This window comes from Hordeum vulgare, chromosome 7H, assembly GCF_904849725.1.
Source record: "Hordeum vulgare subsp. vulgare chromosome 7H, MorexV3_pseudomolecules_assembly, whole genome shotgun sequence".
Lineage (NCBI taxonomy): Eukaryota > Viridiplantae > Streptophyta > Magnoliopsida > Poales > Poaceae > Hordeum > Hordeum vulgare.
Window position 1 is genome coordinate 464,914,451 of NC_058524.1, and position 20,507 is coordinate 464,934,957.

The window sequence follows — 20,507 nt, forward strand, 5'->3', positions numbered from 1 at the left end:
AGTAGTATGCGACCTTGTCAACCTACGAGGCTTGTAGTAACTTGATCCAATGCTTGATGATCACCATCATCAGCTTCCACTTCAATTGGTGTAGGCGCCACAGGAACAACTTCATGCGCCCTGCTACACACTGGTTGAAGTGATGGTTCGATAACCTCATCAAGTTCTACTACCCTCCCACTCAATTCTTTCGAGAGAAACCTTTCCTCGAGAAAGGATCCGTTTCTAGAAACAAACACTTTGCTTTCGGATCTGAGATAGGAGATGTACCCAACTGTTTTGGATATCCTATGAAGATGCATTTATCCGCTTTGGGTTCGAGCTTATCAGACTGAAACTTTTTCACATAAGTGTCGAAGCCCCAAACTTTCAAGAAACGACAGTTTAGATTTCTCTAAACCTCAGTCTATACTGTGTCATCTCAACGGAAATACGCGGTGCCCTATTTAAAGTGAGTGCGGTTGTCTCTAATGCATAACCCATAAACGATAGTGGTAATTCGATAAGAGACATCATAGTATGCATCATACCAAATAGTGTGTGGCTATGACGTTCAGACACATCATCACACTAAGATGTTCCAGGTGGCATGAACTGCGAAACAATTTCCACATTGTCTTAACTGCGTACCAAAACTCGTAACTCAGATATTCATTTCCATGATCATATCGTAGACAGTTTATCCTCTTGTTACGACGAACTTCACTCTGAAACGGAATTGAACTTTTCAACATTTCAGACTTGTGATTCATTAAGTAAATACTCTTGTATCTACTCAAATCGTCAGTGAAGTAAGAACATAATGATATCCACTACGTGCCTCAGCACCCATTGGACCGCATACATCAAAATGTATCACTTCCAACAAGTTACTATCTTATTTCATCTCAATGAAAACAAGGCCTTGCTCATGTGGTATGATTTGCATGTCACTAGTGATTCGAAATCAGGTGAGTACAAAGATCCATCAGCATGGAGCCTCTTCATGCAATTTATACTAACATGACTCAAGCGGCAGTGCCACAAGTAAGTGGTACTATCATCATTAACTCGTATCTTTTGGCACCAATATCATGAACATGTGTAACACTACGATCGAGATTCAATAAACCATTGAAGGTGAATATTCAAGAAAATAGAGTAACCATTATTCTCCTTAAATGAATAATCGTATTGCAATAAACACGATCCAATCATGTTCATGCTTAACGCAAGCACCAAATAACAATTATTTAGGTTTAACACCAATCCCGATGGTAGAGGGAGCGTGCGACGTTTGATCATATCAACCTTGGAAACACTTCCAACACGTATCGTCACCTCACCTTTAGCTAGTCTCCGTTTATGTCGTAGCTTTCATTTCGTGTTACTAATCACTTAGCAACCGAACCGGTATCCAATACCCTCATGCTACTAGGAGTACTAGTAAAGTACACATCAACATCATGTATATCAAATACACTTCTTTCGACTTTTGCCAGCCTTCTTATCTACCAAGTATCTAGAGTTGCTCCGCCTCAGTGATTGTTCCCCTCATTACAGAAGCACTTAGTCTCGGGTTTGGGTTTAATCTTGGGTCTCTTCATTAGTGAAGCAACTGTTTTGCCGTTTCACGAAGTATCCCTTCTAGCCCTTGCCTTTCTTGAAACTTAGTGGTTTTACAAACCATCAACTATTGACGCTCCTTCTTGATTTCTACTTTCGCAGTGTCAAACATCGCGAATCGCTCAAGGATCATTGTATCTATCCTTGATATGTTATAGTTCATCACGAAGCTCTCACAGCTTGGTGGCAGTGACTTTGGAGAACCATCACTATCTCATCTGGAAGATTAACTCCCACTTGATTCAAGTGATTGTCGTACTCAGACAATCTGAGCACACGCTCAACGATTGAGCTTTTCTCCTTTACTTTGTGGACAAAGAATCTTGTTGGAGGTCTTGTACCTCTTAACAAGGGCACAAGCATGAAATCACAATTTCATCTCTTTAGAACATCACTTATGTTCCGTGACGTTTTACAACGTTTTCGGGGCCTTGCTTCTAAGCCATTAAGTATTTTGCACTAAACTATCGTGTAGTCATCAGAAACGTGTATGTCGGATGTTCATAGCATCCACAGACGACGCTCGAGGTGCAGCACACCGAGTGGTGCATTAAGGACATAAGCCTTCTGCGTAGCAACGAGGACAATCCTCGGTTTTACAGACTCAGTCTGCAAAGTTTGCTACTATCAATTTTCAACTAAATTTTCTCTAGGAACATATAAAAACAGTAGAGCTATAGCGCAAGCTACATCATAATTCGCAAAGACCATTAGACTATGTTCATGACAATTAGTTCAATTAATCATATTACTTAAGAACTCCCACTCAAAAAGTACATCTCTCTAGTCATTTGAGTGGTACATGATCCAAATCCGTTATCTCAAGTCCGATCATCACGTGAGTCGAGAATAGTTTCAGTGGTAAGCATCTCTATGCTAATCATATCAACTATACGATTCATGCTCGACCTTTCGGTCTCATGTGTTCCGAGGCCATGTCTGCACATGCTAGGCTCGTCAAGCTTAACCCGAGTGTTCTGCGTGCGCAACTGTTTTGCACCCGTTGTATGTGAACGTTGAGTCTATCACACCCGATCATCACGTGGTGTCTCGAAACGACAAACTGTAGCAACGCTGCACAGTCGGGGAGGACACAATTTCGTCTTGAAATTTTAGTGAGAGATCACCTCATAATGCTACCGTCTTTCTAAGCAAAATAAGGTGCATAAAAGGATTAACATCACATGCAATTCATAAGTGACATGATATGGCCATCATCACGTGCTTCTTGATCTCCATCACCAAAGCACCGGCACGATCTTCTTGTCACCGGCGTCACACCATGATCTCCATCATCATGATCTCCATCAACGTGTCGCCATCGGGGTTGTCGTGCTACTCATGCTATTACTACTAAAGCTACATCCTAGCAAAATAGTAAACGCATCTGCAAGCACAAACGTTAGTTATAAAGACAACCCTATGGCTCCTGCCGGTTGCCGTACCATCGACATGCAAGTCGATATTAACTATTACAACATGATCATATCATACATCCAATATATCACATCACATCGTTGGCCATATCACATCACAAGCATACCCTGCAAAAACAAGTTAGACGTCCTCTAATTTTGTTGTTGCAAGTTTTAAGTGGTGACCATGGGTATCTAGTAGGATCTCATCTTACTTACGCAAACACCACAACGGAGATATATGAGTTGCTATTTAACCTCATCCAAGGACCTCCTCGGTCAATTCCGATTCAACTAAAGTTGGAGAAACTGACACCCGCCAGTCATCTTTGAGCAACTGAGTTACTCGTAGCGATGAAACCAGTCTCTCGTAAGCGTACGAGTAATGTCGGTCCGAGCCGCTTCGATCCAACAATACCGCGGAATCAAGAAAAGACTAAGGAGGGCAGCAAAACGCACATCACCGCCCACAAAAACTTTTGTGTTCTACTCGAGAAGACATCTACGCATGAACATAGCTCATGATGCCACTGTTGGGGAACGTCGCATGGGAAACAAAAAATTTCCTACGCGCACGAAGACCTATCATGGTGATGTCCATCTACGAGAGGGGATGAGTGATCTACGTACCCTTGTAGATCGTACAGCAGAAGCGTTAGTGAACGCGGTTGATGTAGTGGAACGTCCTCACGTCCCTCGATCCGCCCCGCGAACAATCCCGCGATCAGTCCCACGATCTAGTACCGAACGGACGGCACCTCCGCGTTCAGCACACGTACAGCTCGACGATGATCTCGGCCTTCTTGATCCAGCAAGAGAGACGGAGAGGTAGAAGAGTTCTCCGGCAGCGTGACGGCGCTCCGGAGGTTGGTGACGATCTTGTCTCAGCAGGGCTCCGCCCGAGCTCCGCAGAAACGCGATCTAGAGGTAAAACCGTGGAGATATGTGGTCGGGCTGCCGCGGCAAAGTTGTCTCAAATCAGCCCTAAAACCCCACTATATATAGGAGGAGGAGGGGGGAGACTTGCCTTGGGGTCCAAGGACTCCCAAGGGACTCGGCCGAGCCAAGAGGGAAGGTCTCCCCCTCCCAAACCGAAATCCACTTGGTTTGGAAGGTGGAGTCCTTCTTCCCTTTCCCACCTCCTTCTTTTTTTTCCTTTCCTCTTTGATTTTCTTTCCTATGCGCATAGGCCTCTCTTGGGCTGTCTCACCAGCCCACTAAGGGCTGGTGCGGCACCCCAAACACCCATGGGCTTCCCCGGGGTGGGTGGGCCCCCCGGTGAACTCCCGGAACCCATTCGTCATTCCCGGTACATTCCCGGTAACTCCGAAAACCTTCCGATAATCAAATGAGGTCATCCTATATATCAATCTTCGTTTCCGGACCATTCCGGAAACCCTCGTGATGTCCGTGATCTCATCCGGGACTCCGAACAACATTCGGTAACCAACCATATAACTCAAATACGCATAAAACAACGTCGAACCTTAAGTGTGCAGACCCTGCGGGTTCGAGAACTATGTAGACATGACCCGAGAGACTCCTCGGTCAATATCCAATAGCGGGACCTGGATGCCCATATTGGATCCTACATATTCTACGAAGATCTTATCGTTTGAACCTCAGTGCCAAGGATTCATATAATCCCGTATGTCATTCCCTTTGTCCTTCGGTATGTTACTTGCCCGAGATTCGATCGTCAGTATCCGCATACCTATTTCAATCTCGTTTACCGGCAAGTCTCTTTACTCGTTCCGTAATACAAGATCCGTAACTTACACTAAGTCACATTGCTTGCAAGGCTGGTGTGTGATGTTGTATTACCGAGTGGGCCCTGAGATACTTCTCCGTCACACGGAGTGACAAATCCCAGTCTCGATCCATACTAACTCAACGAACACCTTCGGAGATACCTGTAGAGCATCTTTATAGTCACCCAGTTACGTTGCGACGTTTGATACACACAAAGCATTCCTCCGGTGTCCGTGAGTTATATGGTCTCATGGTCATAGGAACAAATACTTGACACGCAGAAAACAGTAGCAACAAAATGACACGATCAACATGCTACGTCTATTAGTTTGGGTCTAGTCCATCACATGATTCTCCTAATGATGTGATCCCGTTATCAAGTGACAACACTTGCCTATGGCCAGGAAACCTTGACCATCTTTGATCAACGAGCTAGTCAACTAGAGGCTTACTAGGGACAGTGTTTTGTCTATGTATCCACACAAGTATTGTGTTTCCAATCAATACAATTATAGCATGGATAATAAACGATTATCATGAACTAAGAAATATAATAATAACTAATTTATTATTGCCTCTAGGGCATATTTCCAACATATATCATCTCTAACACCATCTATGATTGTGAACACTCACTAAACTATTACATGCCTAGAAGTAGATGTTGGACAAGGAAGACAACATAACAATGTTTAAGAAATCGGTAACCGGTAGCTACTTGGTCGGCTTGGGAGTAGCGATTAATTGGTGAATCGGCCTATTAACTAGATTAATGAGTCGACCATTAATCGGTAGATTAAATAGAAACTTTCCAACTTCTATCTAGATTTTTTTATGTACTATACCATAATTCCACGCACCTAGCTATGTAATATACCAAAATATTTTATTGTAGGCATATAAAAAATAAACAAGAGGTAAAATTGATAATCGTTATACATCCAAATATATAAAATATCAAAATTTAAAATTATCAATTAAACATTAAACGTATCCATATACTTGCTAACATACATGACACATTATACTACACATAATAACCAAAACCAACAGTTCCATAAACCCATCTATGAAATTGTAATTCATAATCTATTAATATATGAATGTTGGATTCTACACTAAGATAAGGAGGAAAGATGGTAGTACCTTGCATGCTGGTGACGCCATTGAGGAAAAGATTTGGGAGCATCCCATGGGAGAGGATGGGGAGTGGACAAGGGGGTGGGGTTCAGGCAGGCGACAAGAATGGCGGAGCAACTAGATCTTGCAGGTGTAGTGTGGTGGCTCGCACCGGTGAGGACACGGCTAGCCACCAACCAGGTTAGGAGAGGATGAAAGGAGCATGAGGAAGTAGGAGGAGGGCCAAACCCTAGGTATTTAGTAGCAAGAGGGGTGGGGGTTATGTGCGAAAATTTTGGGTTTCATTTGCCCACGAGTTAATGGGCGAGTTGTGATTAATCGGTCTGGCAACTGATTAATCGGTATGACAACTGATTAATCGGTCTAACTGCCAATTAATCGACATGGCAAGTTAACACGATGAATAGGCGTTATTCGATTCGGTCAACCTAAGAGTAGCAATTAACTAGCGAGTTAACTGGTTAATCGGACGAATTCTTGAACAGTGCAACATAATGAATTGTGTTTGCTTGGCTCTGAACAAGGTTATATGATTAGAGATCCCTTAGCATATGACGATTTCTTCCACCTCATATTAGCCAAGACCTCCCGCACTAAGTAGAGATACTACTTGTGCATCCATAAACCTTCAAACCAGTTTTGCCATGAGTGTCCACCATACCTACCTATGGATTGAATAAGATCCCTCAAGTAAGTTGTCATCGGTGCAAGCAATAAAAATTTCTCTCTAATATGTATGATATATTAGTGTGTGGAAAATAATCTTTGTACGAACCTGTGATGAGGAAGACATAAAAGCAACAGATTGCATAATAAAGTTCTTTATCACAAGAGGCAATATAAAGTGACGTTCCTCCGCACTAAGGGGACACGCATCCAAACCTCAAAAGCGCATGACAACCTATGCTTTCCTCTGCGAAGGACCTATCTTGTACCTTTACTTTTTGCCCTTGAAAGAGTCATGGTTATCTTCACCAATTCCTTATCTTGCCTTTATCTTGGCTAACGTCATATGCTTGGGAAAGATCTATATTCATATGTCAACTTGGAGGTAAGTATTCATGAATTATTATTGTTGACATTACCCTTGAGGTAAGCAGATGGGAGGCAAAACTGTAAGCCCCTATCTTTCTCTGTGTCCAGCTGAAACTTTGATCTCATGAGTACCACGTGAGTTGTAGAAATTGTAGAGAATGAAAGAATGATTGAGTATGTGGATTTTCTTTACAAGCTCTTATTTGACTCTTTCTGATGTTGTGATAAATTGCAATTGCTTCAATGACTAAAGGCTATCGGTTGTTACTTCTCAATAAGGTTCTTGATCCATGCTTTACTTTGTGAAGAAACTATCACTTTAGCATGAGAGATTATATGTTGGTATTGTTGTTCTGATCTTGATCATGATGCATGCATGTTCGTATCTTGTTTTGTCGACACCTCTCTCCGTAAACATGTGGACATATTTATTGAGCTAGGCTTCCGCTTGAGGACAAGCAAGGTCTAAGCTTGGGGGAGTTGATACGTCCATTTTGCATCATGTTTTCATGTTGATATTTATCGCTTCTTTGGCTGTTAGTTCACTTCAAGGTACAATTCTTATGCCTTTTCTCTCTTATTTTGCAAGGTTTACATGAAGAGGGAGAATACCGGCAACTGGAATTCTGGCCTGAAATTGGAGCAAAGTTGAGATACCTATTCTGCGCAACTCCAAACACCGTAAAAATCAACGAGGATTTTTTTCCCGATTTATCAAAAATACTGGGCCGAAGAAGTGCCAGAGGTGCACCAGGGGGTGCCCACAAGCCTGCACGGCGCGGCCACCCCCCAGGCTGCGCCATGGGGGCTTGTGGGAAGCCCACTGGCCCACTGGCCCCCCTCTTTTGCTATATAGAGGGTTTCGTGCAAGAAAAAAATCAGGGAGGAGCTTTTTCGTGGATTCGCCGCCGCCACGAGACGGAACTTGAGCAGAACCAATCTAGAGCTCCGGCAGGACGATCCTGTCGGGGAAACTTCCCTCCCGGAGGGGGAAATCATCGCCATCGTCATCACCAACACTCCTCTCATCTGAGGGGACTCGTCACCATCAACATCTTCATCAGCACCATCTCATCTCCAAACCCTAGTTCATCACTTGTAACCAATCTCCGTCTCGCGACTCCGATTGGTACTTGTAAGGTTGCTAGTAGTGTTGATTACTCTTTGTAGTTGATGCTAGTTGGATTACTTGGTGGAAGAGTTTATGTTCAGATCCTTGATGCTATTCATTACCTCTCTGATCATGATTATGATTATGCTTTGTGAGTAGTTACTTTTGTTCCTGAGGACATGGGATAAGTCATGCTAATAGTAGTCATGTGAATTTGGTATTCGTTCGGTAATTTGATATGTTGTATGTTGTTTTTCCTCTAGTGGTGTTATGTGAACGTCGACTACATAACACTTCACCATTATTTGGGCCTAGAGGAAGGCATTGGGAAGTAGTAAGTAGATGATGGGTTGCTAGAGTGACAGAAGCTTAAACCCTAGTTTATGCGTTGCTTCGTAAGGGGCTGATTTGGATCCACTAGTTTAATGCTATGGTTAGACTTTGTCTTAATTCTTCTTTCGTAGTTGCGGATGCTTGCGAGAGGGGTTAATCATAAGCGGTATGCTTGTCCAAGTAAGGGCAGTACCCAAGCGCCGGTCCACCCACATATCAAACTAGCAAAGTAACGAACGCGAATCATATGAACATGATGAAACTAGCATGACAGAAATTCCCGTGTGTCCTCGGGAGCGTTTTTCCTCCTATAAGACTTTGTCCAGGCTTGTCCCTTGCTACAAAAGGGATTGGGCCACTTTGCTGCATCGTTGCTACTTTTGTTACTTGTTGCTCGCTATGAATCATCCCACCACACAATCACTTGTTACCGACAATTTCAGTGATTGCACATATTTCCTTGCTGAAAACCACTTATGATATCCTTGTGCTCCTCGTTGGGTTCGACACTCTTACTTATCGAAAGGACTACGATTGATCCCCTATACTTGTGGGTCATCAGAGGCCCCATGGCTCGATAGCCATTGGATATGGGTTAATACGTTGTCCACTCACTCTCCCGGAGATCAAGGCGCGCCAGTCGAGCTCCTGTCCTGAGATAATGCCTCGTCCACGGCCAGTTGATCTTGCCATCGAGGTTAGTTGTACGGACTCAGCAAACTTTCATCCATTTCATTATGTGTGTGACCATCGATCATTACTGTGGTAACGAGGAATGGTGTTGCAAGCTGCTCTTCAGAAAGAGAGAGCGGCAAACCAGGTTGCTCTTGAGAAAGAGAGATTGGCAAGCCAGGCTGCTCTTCAGGCTGCTATTGAGGAGAGGGACCGGACCACGACACGAATGATTGAGGATGAGAGGGCCCGGAATGATGCGGGTAAACGGGCCCTGTACGAGGTTTTTGTGGTAAGTTTTTTTCACATTAGCCTAATCATGTCTGTAATGTCTGTTTCATTACTAACTAATATGACCAACTCTTCAGAGTCTGTGCAAGAAGAACGGTCAAGTCCCTCCGCCGATGTCCGTCTTCTCTGCGATTGGCACGGTGAGTTTCATTTGAATGGTCATTATAAACTAGTATTAACAATTGAGTGTCATCATGCTAACTGGGACATTGCAAAATATCTTTTCTGCAGAATAACTCTCGAGAGGGATCACACGACACTTCTGCACGGCAACCGTCTCCAAACGAAGCCGACGCGAGCAACCCTGGTGTTTCTCCTCCTTGATGACCACGACGGTAAGTTTTCTCTAGTTCATTTTTCACATAATTAGATAATTTAGCTCCAAGAAGAGGAGAAGATGAGAAGAATAGGAAAAATGAAAAGAAGGAAGAAGAAGAAGAAGAAGAAGAGAACAAGAAGGAGAAGGAGGAGCGGGAGATGAATGACAAGAAGGACTTCTCCTCATTCTCCTCCTTCTCCTCCATATTCTTCTTATCCTTCTTCTTGATTTCTTCTTCTTTTCCTCCTCCTCCTCTAAAATGACATTTTTAACCCAAGTTAGCTCCAAAACGACATATAGTTACCTTGGCTTCCACCTAAATGACATAATTAGCTTAGTTAGCTCCAAAATGACCTATTTAATAAAACAAATGACCTATACTTAGCTAAGTTCTCTCCTAAATGACATAATAAGGCTTACGTAGATCCAAGATGACCTATTCCCCCAAACTTAGGTATAAAATGGCCTATTTTACCCAAGTTAGCTCCGAAAGGACCTATAGTTAGCTAGGCTTCCACCTAAATGACATAATTAGCTTAGTTAGCTCTAAAATGGAATATTTAATAAAAATGACCTATAGCTAAGTTCTCTCCTAAATGAGATAATAAGGCCTAAGATAAGAATAGAAGAAGAAGAAAAATAAGAAGGAGAAGAAGATAAAAAAAGAAGAAAAGAAGAATAAGTAGAAGAAGAGGATAAAGAAAAATAGAAATAGAAATAAGAAGAAGAAGAAGAAGAAGAAGAAGAGGAAGAATAGGAGAAGAGGAGGAGGAGGAGGAGGAGGAGGAGAAGAAGAAGAGGAGGAGAAGAGGAGAAGAAAGAGGAAAAATGAAAAGAAGGAAGAAGAAGAAGAGAAGAAGAAGGAGAAGGAGGAGGAGGAGAAGGAGCCCTCCTTCTGATCCTTCTTCTCCTTCTTCTCTCCTCCTTATTCTGCCTCCTTCTTCTCCTTCTTCTCTCCTCCTTCTTCTCCTTCTTCTTCTCCTCCTCCTTCTCCTTCTTCTTTTTCTTCTCCTTCTTCTCTTCTTGCTTCTTCTCTTTCTTCTTCAATTTAGCTTATTTCCCCAACAAAGACATACTTAGCTAATTATCCTCCAAAATGACATAATTAGCTTAGTTAGGGTAAAAACATCATAAGAACCTTGGTTAGCTCACAACTTAGCTAATTATCCTCCAAAATGACATAATTAGCTTAGTTAGCTCCAAAATGGCCTATTTAATAAAAATTGACCTATACTTAGCTAAGTTCTCTCCTAAATGACATAATAAGGCCTAAGAGAAGAAGAGAAGAAGAAAAAAATAAGAAGGAGAAGAATAAAAAAAATAAAAAAAAGAAGAATAAGTATAAGAAGAGGATAAAGAAAAATAGAAATAAAAATAAGAGGAAGAAGAAGAAGAAGAGGAGGAGGAGGAAGAAGAGGAGAAGAGGAGGAGGAGGAGGAGGAGAAGAAGAAGAAGACGAAGAGGAGAAGAGGAGAAGAAAGAGGAAAATGAAAAGAGGGAAGAAGAAGAAGAAGAAGAGAAGAATAAGAGAAGAAGAAGAGAAGAAGAAGGAGAAGGAGGAGGAGGAGGAGAAGGAGCCCTCCTTCTTCTCCTTCTTCTCTCCTCCTTCTTCTTCTCCCTCCTTCTTCTCCTTCTTCTCCTTATTCTTCTCTCCTCCTTCTTCTCCTTCTTCTCCTCCTCCTTCTCCTTCTTCTTTTTCTTCTCCTTCTTCTCTTCTTGCTTCTTCTCTTTCTTCTTCAATTTAGCTTGTTTTCCCCAACAAAGACATACTTAGCTAATTATCCTCCAAAATGACATAATTAGCTTAGTTAGGGTAAAAACATAATAAGAACCTTGGTTAGCTCACAACTTAGCTAATTATCATCCGAAATAACATAATTAACTTAGTTAGCTCCAAAATGGCCTATTTAATAAAAATTGACCTATACTTAGCTAAGTTCTCTCCTAAATGACATAATAAGGCCTAAGATAAGAAGAGAAGAAGAAAAAAATAAGAAGGAGAAGAAGAGAAAAAAGAAGAAAAGAAGAATAAGTAGAAGAACAGGATAAAGAAAAATAGAAATAGAAATAAGAGGAAGAAGAAGAATAAGAGGAGGTGGAAGAAGAGGAGAAGAGGAGGAGGAGGAGGAGGAGAAGTAGAAGAAGAGGAGAAGAGGAGAAGAAAGAGGGCTCCTTCTCCTCCTCCTCCTTCTCCTTCTTCTTCTCTTCTTCTTCTCTTCTTCTCTTCTTCTTCTTCTTCCTTCTTCTCTCCTCTTTCTTCTCTCCTCCTTCTTCTTCTCCCTCCTTCTTCTCCTTCTTCTTCTCCTTCTTCTTTCCTCCTTATCCTCCTTCTCTAAGTTCTCTCCTAAGTGACATAATTAGCTAAGTTCTCTCCTAAATGACATAATTAGCTAAGTTCTCTCCTAAATGACATAATTAGCTAAGTTTTCTCCTAAATGACACAATTAGCCCATTTAGCTCCAAAAAGACATAGTTAGCTAATTTAGCTCCAAGAAGAAGAGAAGAGGAGAAATGAAAAGGAAGAAGAAAAAGAAGAATAGAAAAAGAATAGAAGGAGGAGGAGAAGAAGAAGAGAAGAAGGAGAAGGAGGAGGAGAAGGAGAAGGAGTCCTCCTTCTTCTCCTTCTTCTTCTCTCCTCCTTCTTATCCTCCTTCTTCTCCTTCTTCTTCTCCTCTTCTCCTCCTCCTTCTCCTTCTCCTCCTCCTCCTCCTCCTCCTCCTCCTTACTCTTGTTTTTCTTCTCCTTCTTCTCTTCTTGCTTCTTCTCTTTCTTCTTCAATTTAGCTTATTTGTCATATATGTTGTTGTTGTTGTTCTTCTTCTTCTTCTTCTTCTGAGTTTCTTATTCCCATTTTGCAGATTGGATGTACCACATGCATGGAAGCTGGCATTGAAGTGCTTTAGTTCTAGTTTTTATTTGAGTTGACAAACAATGTGGAACTATATGTATATGTATATGTATGTGTATATATGGATGAACAATATATGTGGAACTATATGTATGTATATATGGATGAAACTTTGTATGTGTTGGTTCTTTCAATATATGGGATGTACATTGATGAACAAATGGTATTGATGAACTTTATATGTATATCATATATGTGTTGTGACCTATATATCATATATGTGTGCTATGAATTATATATATATATATATATGTGTGCTGTGAAATAGAAAAAATAAACAAAAATGTGACAATATTGGCTCTTTGTTGTCTGCCAGCCGATGGCAAAGGCCTTTGCCATCAGGCAGCTGACGGCAAAGGTGCCACGTGGCACCCAGCTGTACAACCTGGGCAGCAGTAGCTGGCCATATGGGCTCTTTGTCGTCCGCTGCCTCGGGAGGCAGACGGCAAAGCGGTAGGGAGGCAGACGGCAAAGAAGCCGACATGCGCTGGCCCAACTATGTGCTGGCACATAGAAGCAAACGACAAAGATGGGGAGGGAAGCAGACGACAAAGATGCGGAGGGAAGCAGACGACAAAGCCTCCATTAGCCCTAACGGAGGCGTTGCCCGTTGGCTGCTGTCTCAAATTCTTTGCCGACTGCTGAGTGTCTGACACTGACGGCAAAGAGCTTTGCCGTCCGCTTAGTGTAGGCTGACGGCAAAGAAGCGTCAATGTCATCGTAAGCTGACGTAGAATCTTTGTCGACAGGTGTTCTCTTTGCCGTCTGCGGATTGATAATGCCGTCGGTGGAGTCCTCTTTGCCGTCTGTTATGGCAGACGGCAAAGAAGCTGATTCCTGTAGTGAAAGTGACAGAAATTGGGACCACCTCCAGTGACGATCATAGTATGAGGAGTTCATGTATTCACCATGTGCTAATGATTTATTCCGGTTCTTTGTTAAAAGGAGACCTTAATTGCCATTAGATTTCCATTAGGACCATGCTGCCACGGGAGGGTTGGACAAAAGATGTTATACAAGTTCTTATCATAAGCACGTATAACTATATACATAATACATGCCTACATTGAATTGATGAATTGGGCTAGTTCTGTGCCGCTCTAGGTTATGACTGTTACATGATATATGTCATCCATACAATTATCCATCACTCGTCCAATGCGCACACTTCGTTTAACTTGTCTTTGCTAAGTTACTATTGTGGCTACTACTATTACAATCACTACAAATTGCTTCCATTACTACTGTTACTATTACCGCTACTACCAAAACAATCAAACTATTGTGCTACTAAATATTGTGCTGCAAAAATATATATTTTTAGGTGTGGTTGAATTGTCAACTCAACTGTTAAAACTCATAAATATCCTTTGGCTCCCTTGTGTCGAATCAATAAATTTGGGTGAAATATTACCCTCGAAGATTGTCGTGATCCCCTATACTTGTGGGTTATTAGAAACACACTTCAAAACTAGTCTCACAGAATTGATGGTAAAGAGAGTCTCATCATTATAGCTTCTAAGTAATGCCATTGGGATAGGTCATAGGCTTTCATCATATTTAACTTCATTGCATACAAATTGTTCTTCCCTTTCTTCCGTCTTGACATTGTAGGAACACTTTCGTATGCCACACGTGCATTGATCGATATCAAACGCACGGGAACAAAATAACTTTCTTCCTCACCAATGACCTCATCCATAAGCTCATGCATACGGTTCGTGACTGCTTTGGTTGCAATCTTGTAGAAAATCGAACAAAGGGCAATAGGTCGTTATTAAGCTATAGAGCAAGGTTCTCATACCTTTAGGATGAGTGTGATGGATATGTCCTAGTCGAGCTGATAACTTCCCACCATTCAAGAAACCCAATACCGCCGAAGGAATATCAACTTGTACAAAAATCCTAGCGGAGCTGATTAAAACATGTTGTAAACCCGTCAACATTGGGGGATGGTGCCATTTGAAATAACATTGTCCGCACCTCAGTTGGTTCAAATGGTTTATCCAGGACCTCATTTATACATGTCCTTATTTTCTCTAGTACAAACTGAAGCAACTCACTTAGATTCGAGAACCTTTTGACTTACATAGATGTTGCTAAGAGGCCCGCACCTCCGTAAACTGGTCAATTGTATGCTAGCTAAACAAAATATATACTGAATTGTGCGAGTGAGCACATGTGAACTCCTTGAGAAACTTTGGTGACTATATTTAGGGTATTTTAAAGTAAGATAACCAGAGTGAGTTCAGTCACATTAGTGACCTTAGGGCATCTCGAATGGGAACTCACAATTTTTCTCCCGCGTCTGTCCTCAGACACGGGGACCAGTTCAAGAACATGGATGCGGGAGGCCGCCTTGAATCATAGCCACATACATTGCAAACACCATCTGAACTAACCGGACAAAATTCATGCAAACCGGTCAATATTCATCAAAGTTTGCATACAAAATAGCACAAATCATCCATACATAGCATGCAAATCAAGTCTAGTAAAACAATGTTTCAAATTTGACTAGATTAATCGGATGTCCAACAAGTTTTTCATCAACGGATCATGCCCTCCCACACATACTCACCTTGCAGCTTCATCCAATAGTGTGTGCCCATAAATGGTCGTCCCTTTGTTCTCTAGTATATCATGGCAGTGCGTGCGGGCTACATAATGTGTAGACCAACAATGAGTGAACGAATAAATCAACAGGTGAAGCAAGAGGAAGCAAAACTTACACCCCGTCCTCTGCCACATGCAATTGCTAGCTTGCCTCCAGCTAACGAACCACGTTACAAAACTTGGTGACGCTCGTGTGGATAGTATACCAGCGATACAATAACGCCTCACATTGCGTGCTTGAATGATGTATATGTCGTAGGGTGCAATGTCCTTTTGTCGACGAAACGATTCATGCACTTGCTGCTAGAAAGTCTTCCTTCTGCTCGTGACTACAAAATCCGCGGATACGACCAACCACACATCACACAACAACTCATCCTCCATGGTCGAGTAGCTCACCATCATCCGTACTCTAAAAAACGACATGACGTCTGAAAATAAGATCAATGGCATTTCATCGAACACCTATCGGGCGTGGTGTCCGCCATGGAGGGCGTCCATAGGGGTGTGGAGTGTACTTGTGTACAAGCGGCTCCACGATGGGCAACGCATCATAGAGGCGCGTGGGCGCGCCGGTGCTGCTTGGCGACGTTCGACAATGACTTTGTGATGGTCGAAGGCGTATAGCAGCGGCTGCAAAGGTGAAGGATGCGTACGCAAAGTAAGGGGGAGAAGGGATGGAGTGGAAGGAAATGGGACCTCGAGGCGGATTGGGTGGGCCGGGGTGTTGGAGTCCAACATTTCGCTTGTTTGAACTCCCGCAAAGCCCCCCCCCCCCACCCCGGGTTTGTCTCCAAATTACAAGAGAAAATACGTCTGAACCGTCGTGTAAACCGATACATAGCCGTATTGAATGGCTTTTACGGCACGAACAACCCGACGTGGTTTTTACATGAGTGGTTCATTGGTCGGCCTTAGATGGTTTTTTTTTCTCAATTCCCACCATGTGGCCCGGTAATACCAAAGCCCAGTCACTGAACTGGCAGTCAGCCTGCACACTCCTCTCAAGTTTTCCTGTCAAAAGTAAAAAAGAAAAACTCTTCCCCTCGCCGTACCCCTATCCCGATGGCGATCGGCGGCGGCGGCGGCGGCGGCGGCGGGAGCTGGAGCATCCACGGCCGCCCGGACGTGACCTCCCGCTACGACGTCCTTGGACGCGCTGGCTCCGGCGCCTACGCCGACGTCTACCGCGGCCGTCGTCGCTCAGACGGCGCACCGGTCGCCCTTAAGGAGGTCCACGACGCTGTCAGCGCCCAGCGCGAGGCCGATGCCCTCCTGGCCGTCGCCTCTGAGTCCTCCCCTCATGTAGTCGCGCTCCTCGACCACTTCCCCGGCGGCGACCACGACGATGACGTCCTCGTCCTCGAGTGGCTCCCGCTCGACCTCGCCGCCGTCGTGCGCGAAGGGAGGCGCGCGGGCGGCCTCCCTGCCGGCCAGCTCAAGCGATGGATGCTGCAGGTCATAGAAGGCGTCGCCGCCTGCCACCGCGCCGGACTCGTGCACCGCGACCTCAAGCCCGGAAACCTGCTCATCTCTGAGCACGGGGTCCTCAAGGTCGCCGATTTTGGTCAGGTTGAAATCCTGAAAACGCTTTTCTTAGTTCGACGAATGACTTTATTTTATGGATTCATGCGTATAGAATCGGTTCTCTATCTGTAGTAGCATGTCAAAACTGGTAGTTGGATGATTAGCCATGGACGTCGGCTGATAGTGTTTCTTCAATCGGCACAGCAATAGTGGATCTTGTGTAAACGTAGATTTCTTATTGTGCTCGGTGGTTATACTGGAATGGGGGCTCCTGCTGCAACATGGCAGTTCTAATGGTCTCTAACTCTCTGGGGATATAACTGGTGAGGAACCATTTTATTTGCAATCTGTAGACATGCAGAAGGATTTTTTTAATATATATAGAAGGATATGTACATGTAGAGCATGGAGCTATTGTTCTGGAAGTTTCAGAAATCTGTTGGTGCTAAATGGACACCCAAAAGTATATGCCTTTTTTGGACTTTGCAGCTGTTGCTCAAACATGGAGGTTAAATATCTTGGAATTAAAACAGGCTTATAAGGGAGAAGTTGACAAATTATAAACAATTGTTGGTCAGCAGTAAGGTTAAATATTTAGAAATCTATATAATGGGTTAATGTATGCTGAGCTGTCAACTTTTAAGGTAGTAAGGGAGATGTAGTTGGTGAATTTGCCAGAATTACATTTTTACTCTATCAGATATACTTTGCTGTGTGTAGGAAACTAGGAACTGAAACCATAGATATAGAGCTTGGGTTGGGCATCTTATGCCTACACTTTCTTTCATTGATCTTCCTCGGTCTTACATGCATGCTTTTTTATTTTTCAAATACCCTACAGTTTTGTTGTTCAAAGAAGTCTAGTTTAATTAGGAATGTCATTTGTGTTTGTGCAATAAATTTTCTTACCGGTATTTAGAGATTCTTCAAATGCTCGAATTAGCTCAAAAGCTGGTGACATTTATCATGTCAGCGAGGAAAATGATTGGCAGTGTGCTGCAGCACACCAGTATTATGTTCCGCTGTAAATTTTTGGCATAACCTGAAGTCATCTTTTCTTCTACATTCTTATGCTGCAGCTTTATATGTTGATGTTATGCTGAGGCATATGTGTAGACAGTACAGACCCTTTCAGTTTGTGAGACTTGCGACGAAGCTATATATCATGACTGTTGATTATGCTTTAGTTGACACTACCTTGCTTCCTTCTAGGGTGTGGCTCCAACCATTAGGTGTAGCATGTTCTAAAAAATTCTTTATTTCAATATGTGTGCTAAAACCTTGTTTGAGGCTGGATCCTGTTCATGGATATGGTACTATGATGGCTGTTGCTGTGGTTTCTAGTGTTGGGATGCAATATGTTCTTTATAGGTTACCATCCTCAGTTTCAGCATCTCAGAACACGGTTAAGGAATTTTCCTTGAAGTACTCAACAACTCTATATGAAATGCAGCCGTGCTATATGCAAAGATCGTTTTAAAAGGTTCTTCTTTTACCATTTCCATGTGCATAGGGTTTAGTCTTTCTGTGCTAGTTAAGTTAAGCTCTTCACATAATATAATGTTCTGAAATTTTATACTGATATATATATTTATAATTTTAACTACAAGCTTTACGAGAAATAAATTATTTTATCATAGCATTAGCAATCCTCTTGCCAAGGACAGTCATTTCTTGTGAAGGAACACATGAAGCATACATGTGGTCTATCAAATAGTTGATCAACTTTGTCTTGTGCTTGTGGTATACCTTTATGCTATATACTCTGTACTGCTTTCAATTGTCTGTATCAGTTGCTTAACTTGCTTTGCTTTTCACAAGTTAGTTTGCTCTTTGTTCTTTGGCAGGCCAGGATTCTTCAAGAACAGCCATCCGATGTACCAGAAATTCCTGCTGCTCAGGAGCCAGAGACACTCACTGCAGCTGACTACCTACATGAGATTGACCAACTCCGGGCCAGGTCCACTTATGGCGATGTCGACAGAATGAGCCTTCAGGATGGAAACACCTCCTGTCTTGCCACTTGCAGCACAGCTGACATCGATGATGATCCATTCAGAGCCTCCTATTCGTATGATGCAGAAGAAGACATCGGGGATGAAGAGTCTGGTGGCTTCACTTCTTGCGTTGGAACAAGGTGGTTTAGAGCTCCTGAGCTCCTATATGGTTCAACCAGCTACGGTCAAGAGATTGACCTGTGGTCACTAGGATGCATCTTGGCTGAGCTTCTCAGTTTAGAGCCCATGTTCCCAGGCCAATCTGATATTGACCAGATCGGTAGAATCATCGGCGTCCTGGGCAATATCACAGAAGAGTCCTTTCCTGGCTGTTCAAATTTACCCGATTACAACAAGATCTTCTTCAGCAAGGTTGAGAAGCCTATGGGCCTTGAAGCATCACTGCCGAACAGATCTGCTTCTGAGGTTAGCATAGTAAAACGGCTACTTTGCTACGACCCAGTAGAGCGGGCCAGTGCTTCTGACTTGCTGAATGATCCGTACTTCACTGAAGAACCCTTACCCGTACCTACCGAGGCACTACAAGTCCCGGCATCAAAGGGCGAGGACGACGACAGCTCTGTGGAAGAATGGGGTAATTACAGGGATGACAATTCAGATTCGGACATTGACGAATTTGGTAGCATGGATGTCACCAAAACCGACAAGGGTTTCAGCATACGCTTTTAAGTGATAAAGAAAGATGCCCACGGAAATGAAATCTTATGTATGGAACATTGTTGTATTCTCTGTTTGGAACATGTTGTGTGGGGAGTTCCGGTAAGTTGTATCTCATAAACTGAGATTATGCACAGCAACAAGCATTCTATTGGTGTGAAATAAAGTTGTACTCCAACCAGCTATTGTAGTTCTCATTGTATGTACATGTGTTGGTGTAGTTCGTCCATTCCCAGAACGCGAAACATTTGCAAGTCGCCACTTCTGAATGCAAGCCTTCATTCGCCCCCTGACAAAGATGGGTTCGTAGTCCCTCAGTCCCAGTATACTGTAAGATATACTACATAATATAGAAATATTTTTTGTGATGAATTTTGTGGAACTATTTTTTATGTGTAATCAAGTTCTATGGAACAAATTCGATGCTGTGCATGTTGATATTTTTTTTCTATAGACTTGATCAAATTTAAAGAATTTTTACATGTGAAAAAAATAAATAAAGAAGTTTTACATGCAGAAAGATAAATAAAGAAGTTTGACTTACTATTTGACATGAGCGGTGGTTAGGGCGCTGGGAACCGTCTGATCTCATCCCCATTCTTCTCTGATGCACACCCGTTCTCCCTGCGAGCGTTGCCCCAGCTGAGCGGGTCCCCCATGCGCCTCTGCCCCTCCCAACCATCTCCCTCGTTCCCAGCTCTGTCATGGTCGGATCCCCGCCAAGCTTGGCCATGGTTGACACGAAGCCTCCTTCATCAGTGGTTGAAGCTCCCCGCCCCGCGGTTGCAGCATCTGGTGCACCAACCCCCTCCATCCTCGTCGCCGAGCTCGCCGCAGGGTACATGCTGCAGGCAACCGTGATCGTCTTCTTCCCTAGGTAATCTAATTTTACATGTCACCGTTGTAGCAAAACAACTCAACCTTTGTAGCAAAAATCAAAAGACATTGAAAACAAAAAATTTGAGTGCTTCCAGTGAAGTGATGGATCGAAGCAAAAAAAATCAAAGACGAGATGGTAGCAATAACGAAGACGGTTGTAGCAAAAATTTGTAGTGGTTCCTGCATGTGGCTTCGTGGCAGCAGCACCACCGTCGCCGCCTCCGCTCGC

General features: G+C 43.1%; 1 protein-coding gene across 1 annotated transcript; it reads left to right on the top strand.

Moving 5' to 3' along the window:
- The first annotated feature begins 16,187 nt into the window (after positions 1–16,187).
- LOC123408216 (cyclin-dependent kinase F-1) lies at positions 16,188–19,580 on the top strand. The gene is made up of 2 exons (XM_045101380.1): positions 16,188–16,769; positions 18,572–19,580. The coding sequence occupies exons 1-2, from the start codon at positions 16,263–16,265 to the stop codon at positions 19,409–19,411; spliced, it is 1,347 nt and encodes a 448-aa protein (XP_044957315.1). The 5' UTR covers positions 16,188–16,262; the 3' UTR covers positions 19,412–19,580.
- Positions 19,581–20,507: the final 927 nt, after the last annotated feature.

Coding starts and splice junctions, on each gene's coding strand:
- LOC123408216 (XM_045101380.1), top strand. CDS start 16,263: ATGGCGATCGGCGGCGGCGGCGGCGGCGGCGGCGGGAGCTGGAGCATC. Junction 16,770..18,571: donor AGGTCGCCGATTTTGGTCAG/GTTGAAATCCTG, acceptor GTTCTTTGGCAG/GCCAGGATTCTTCAAGAACA.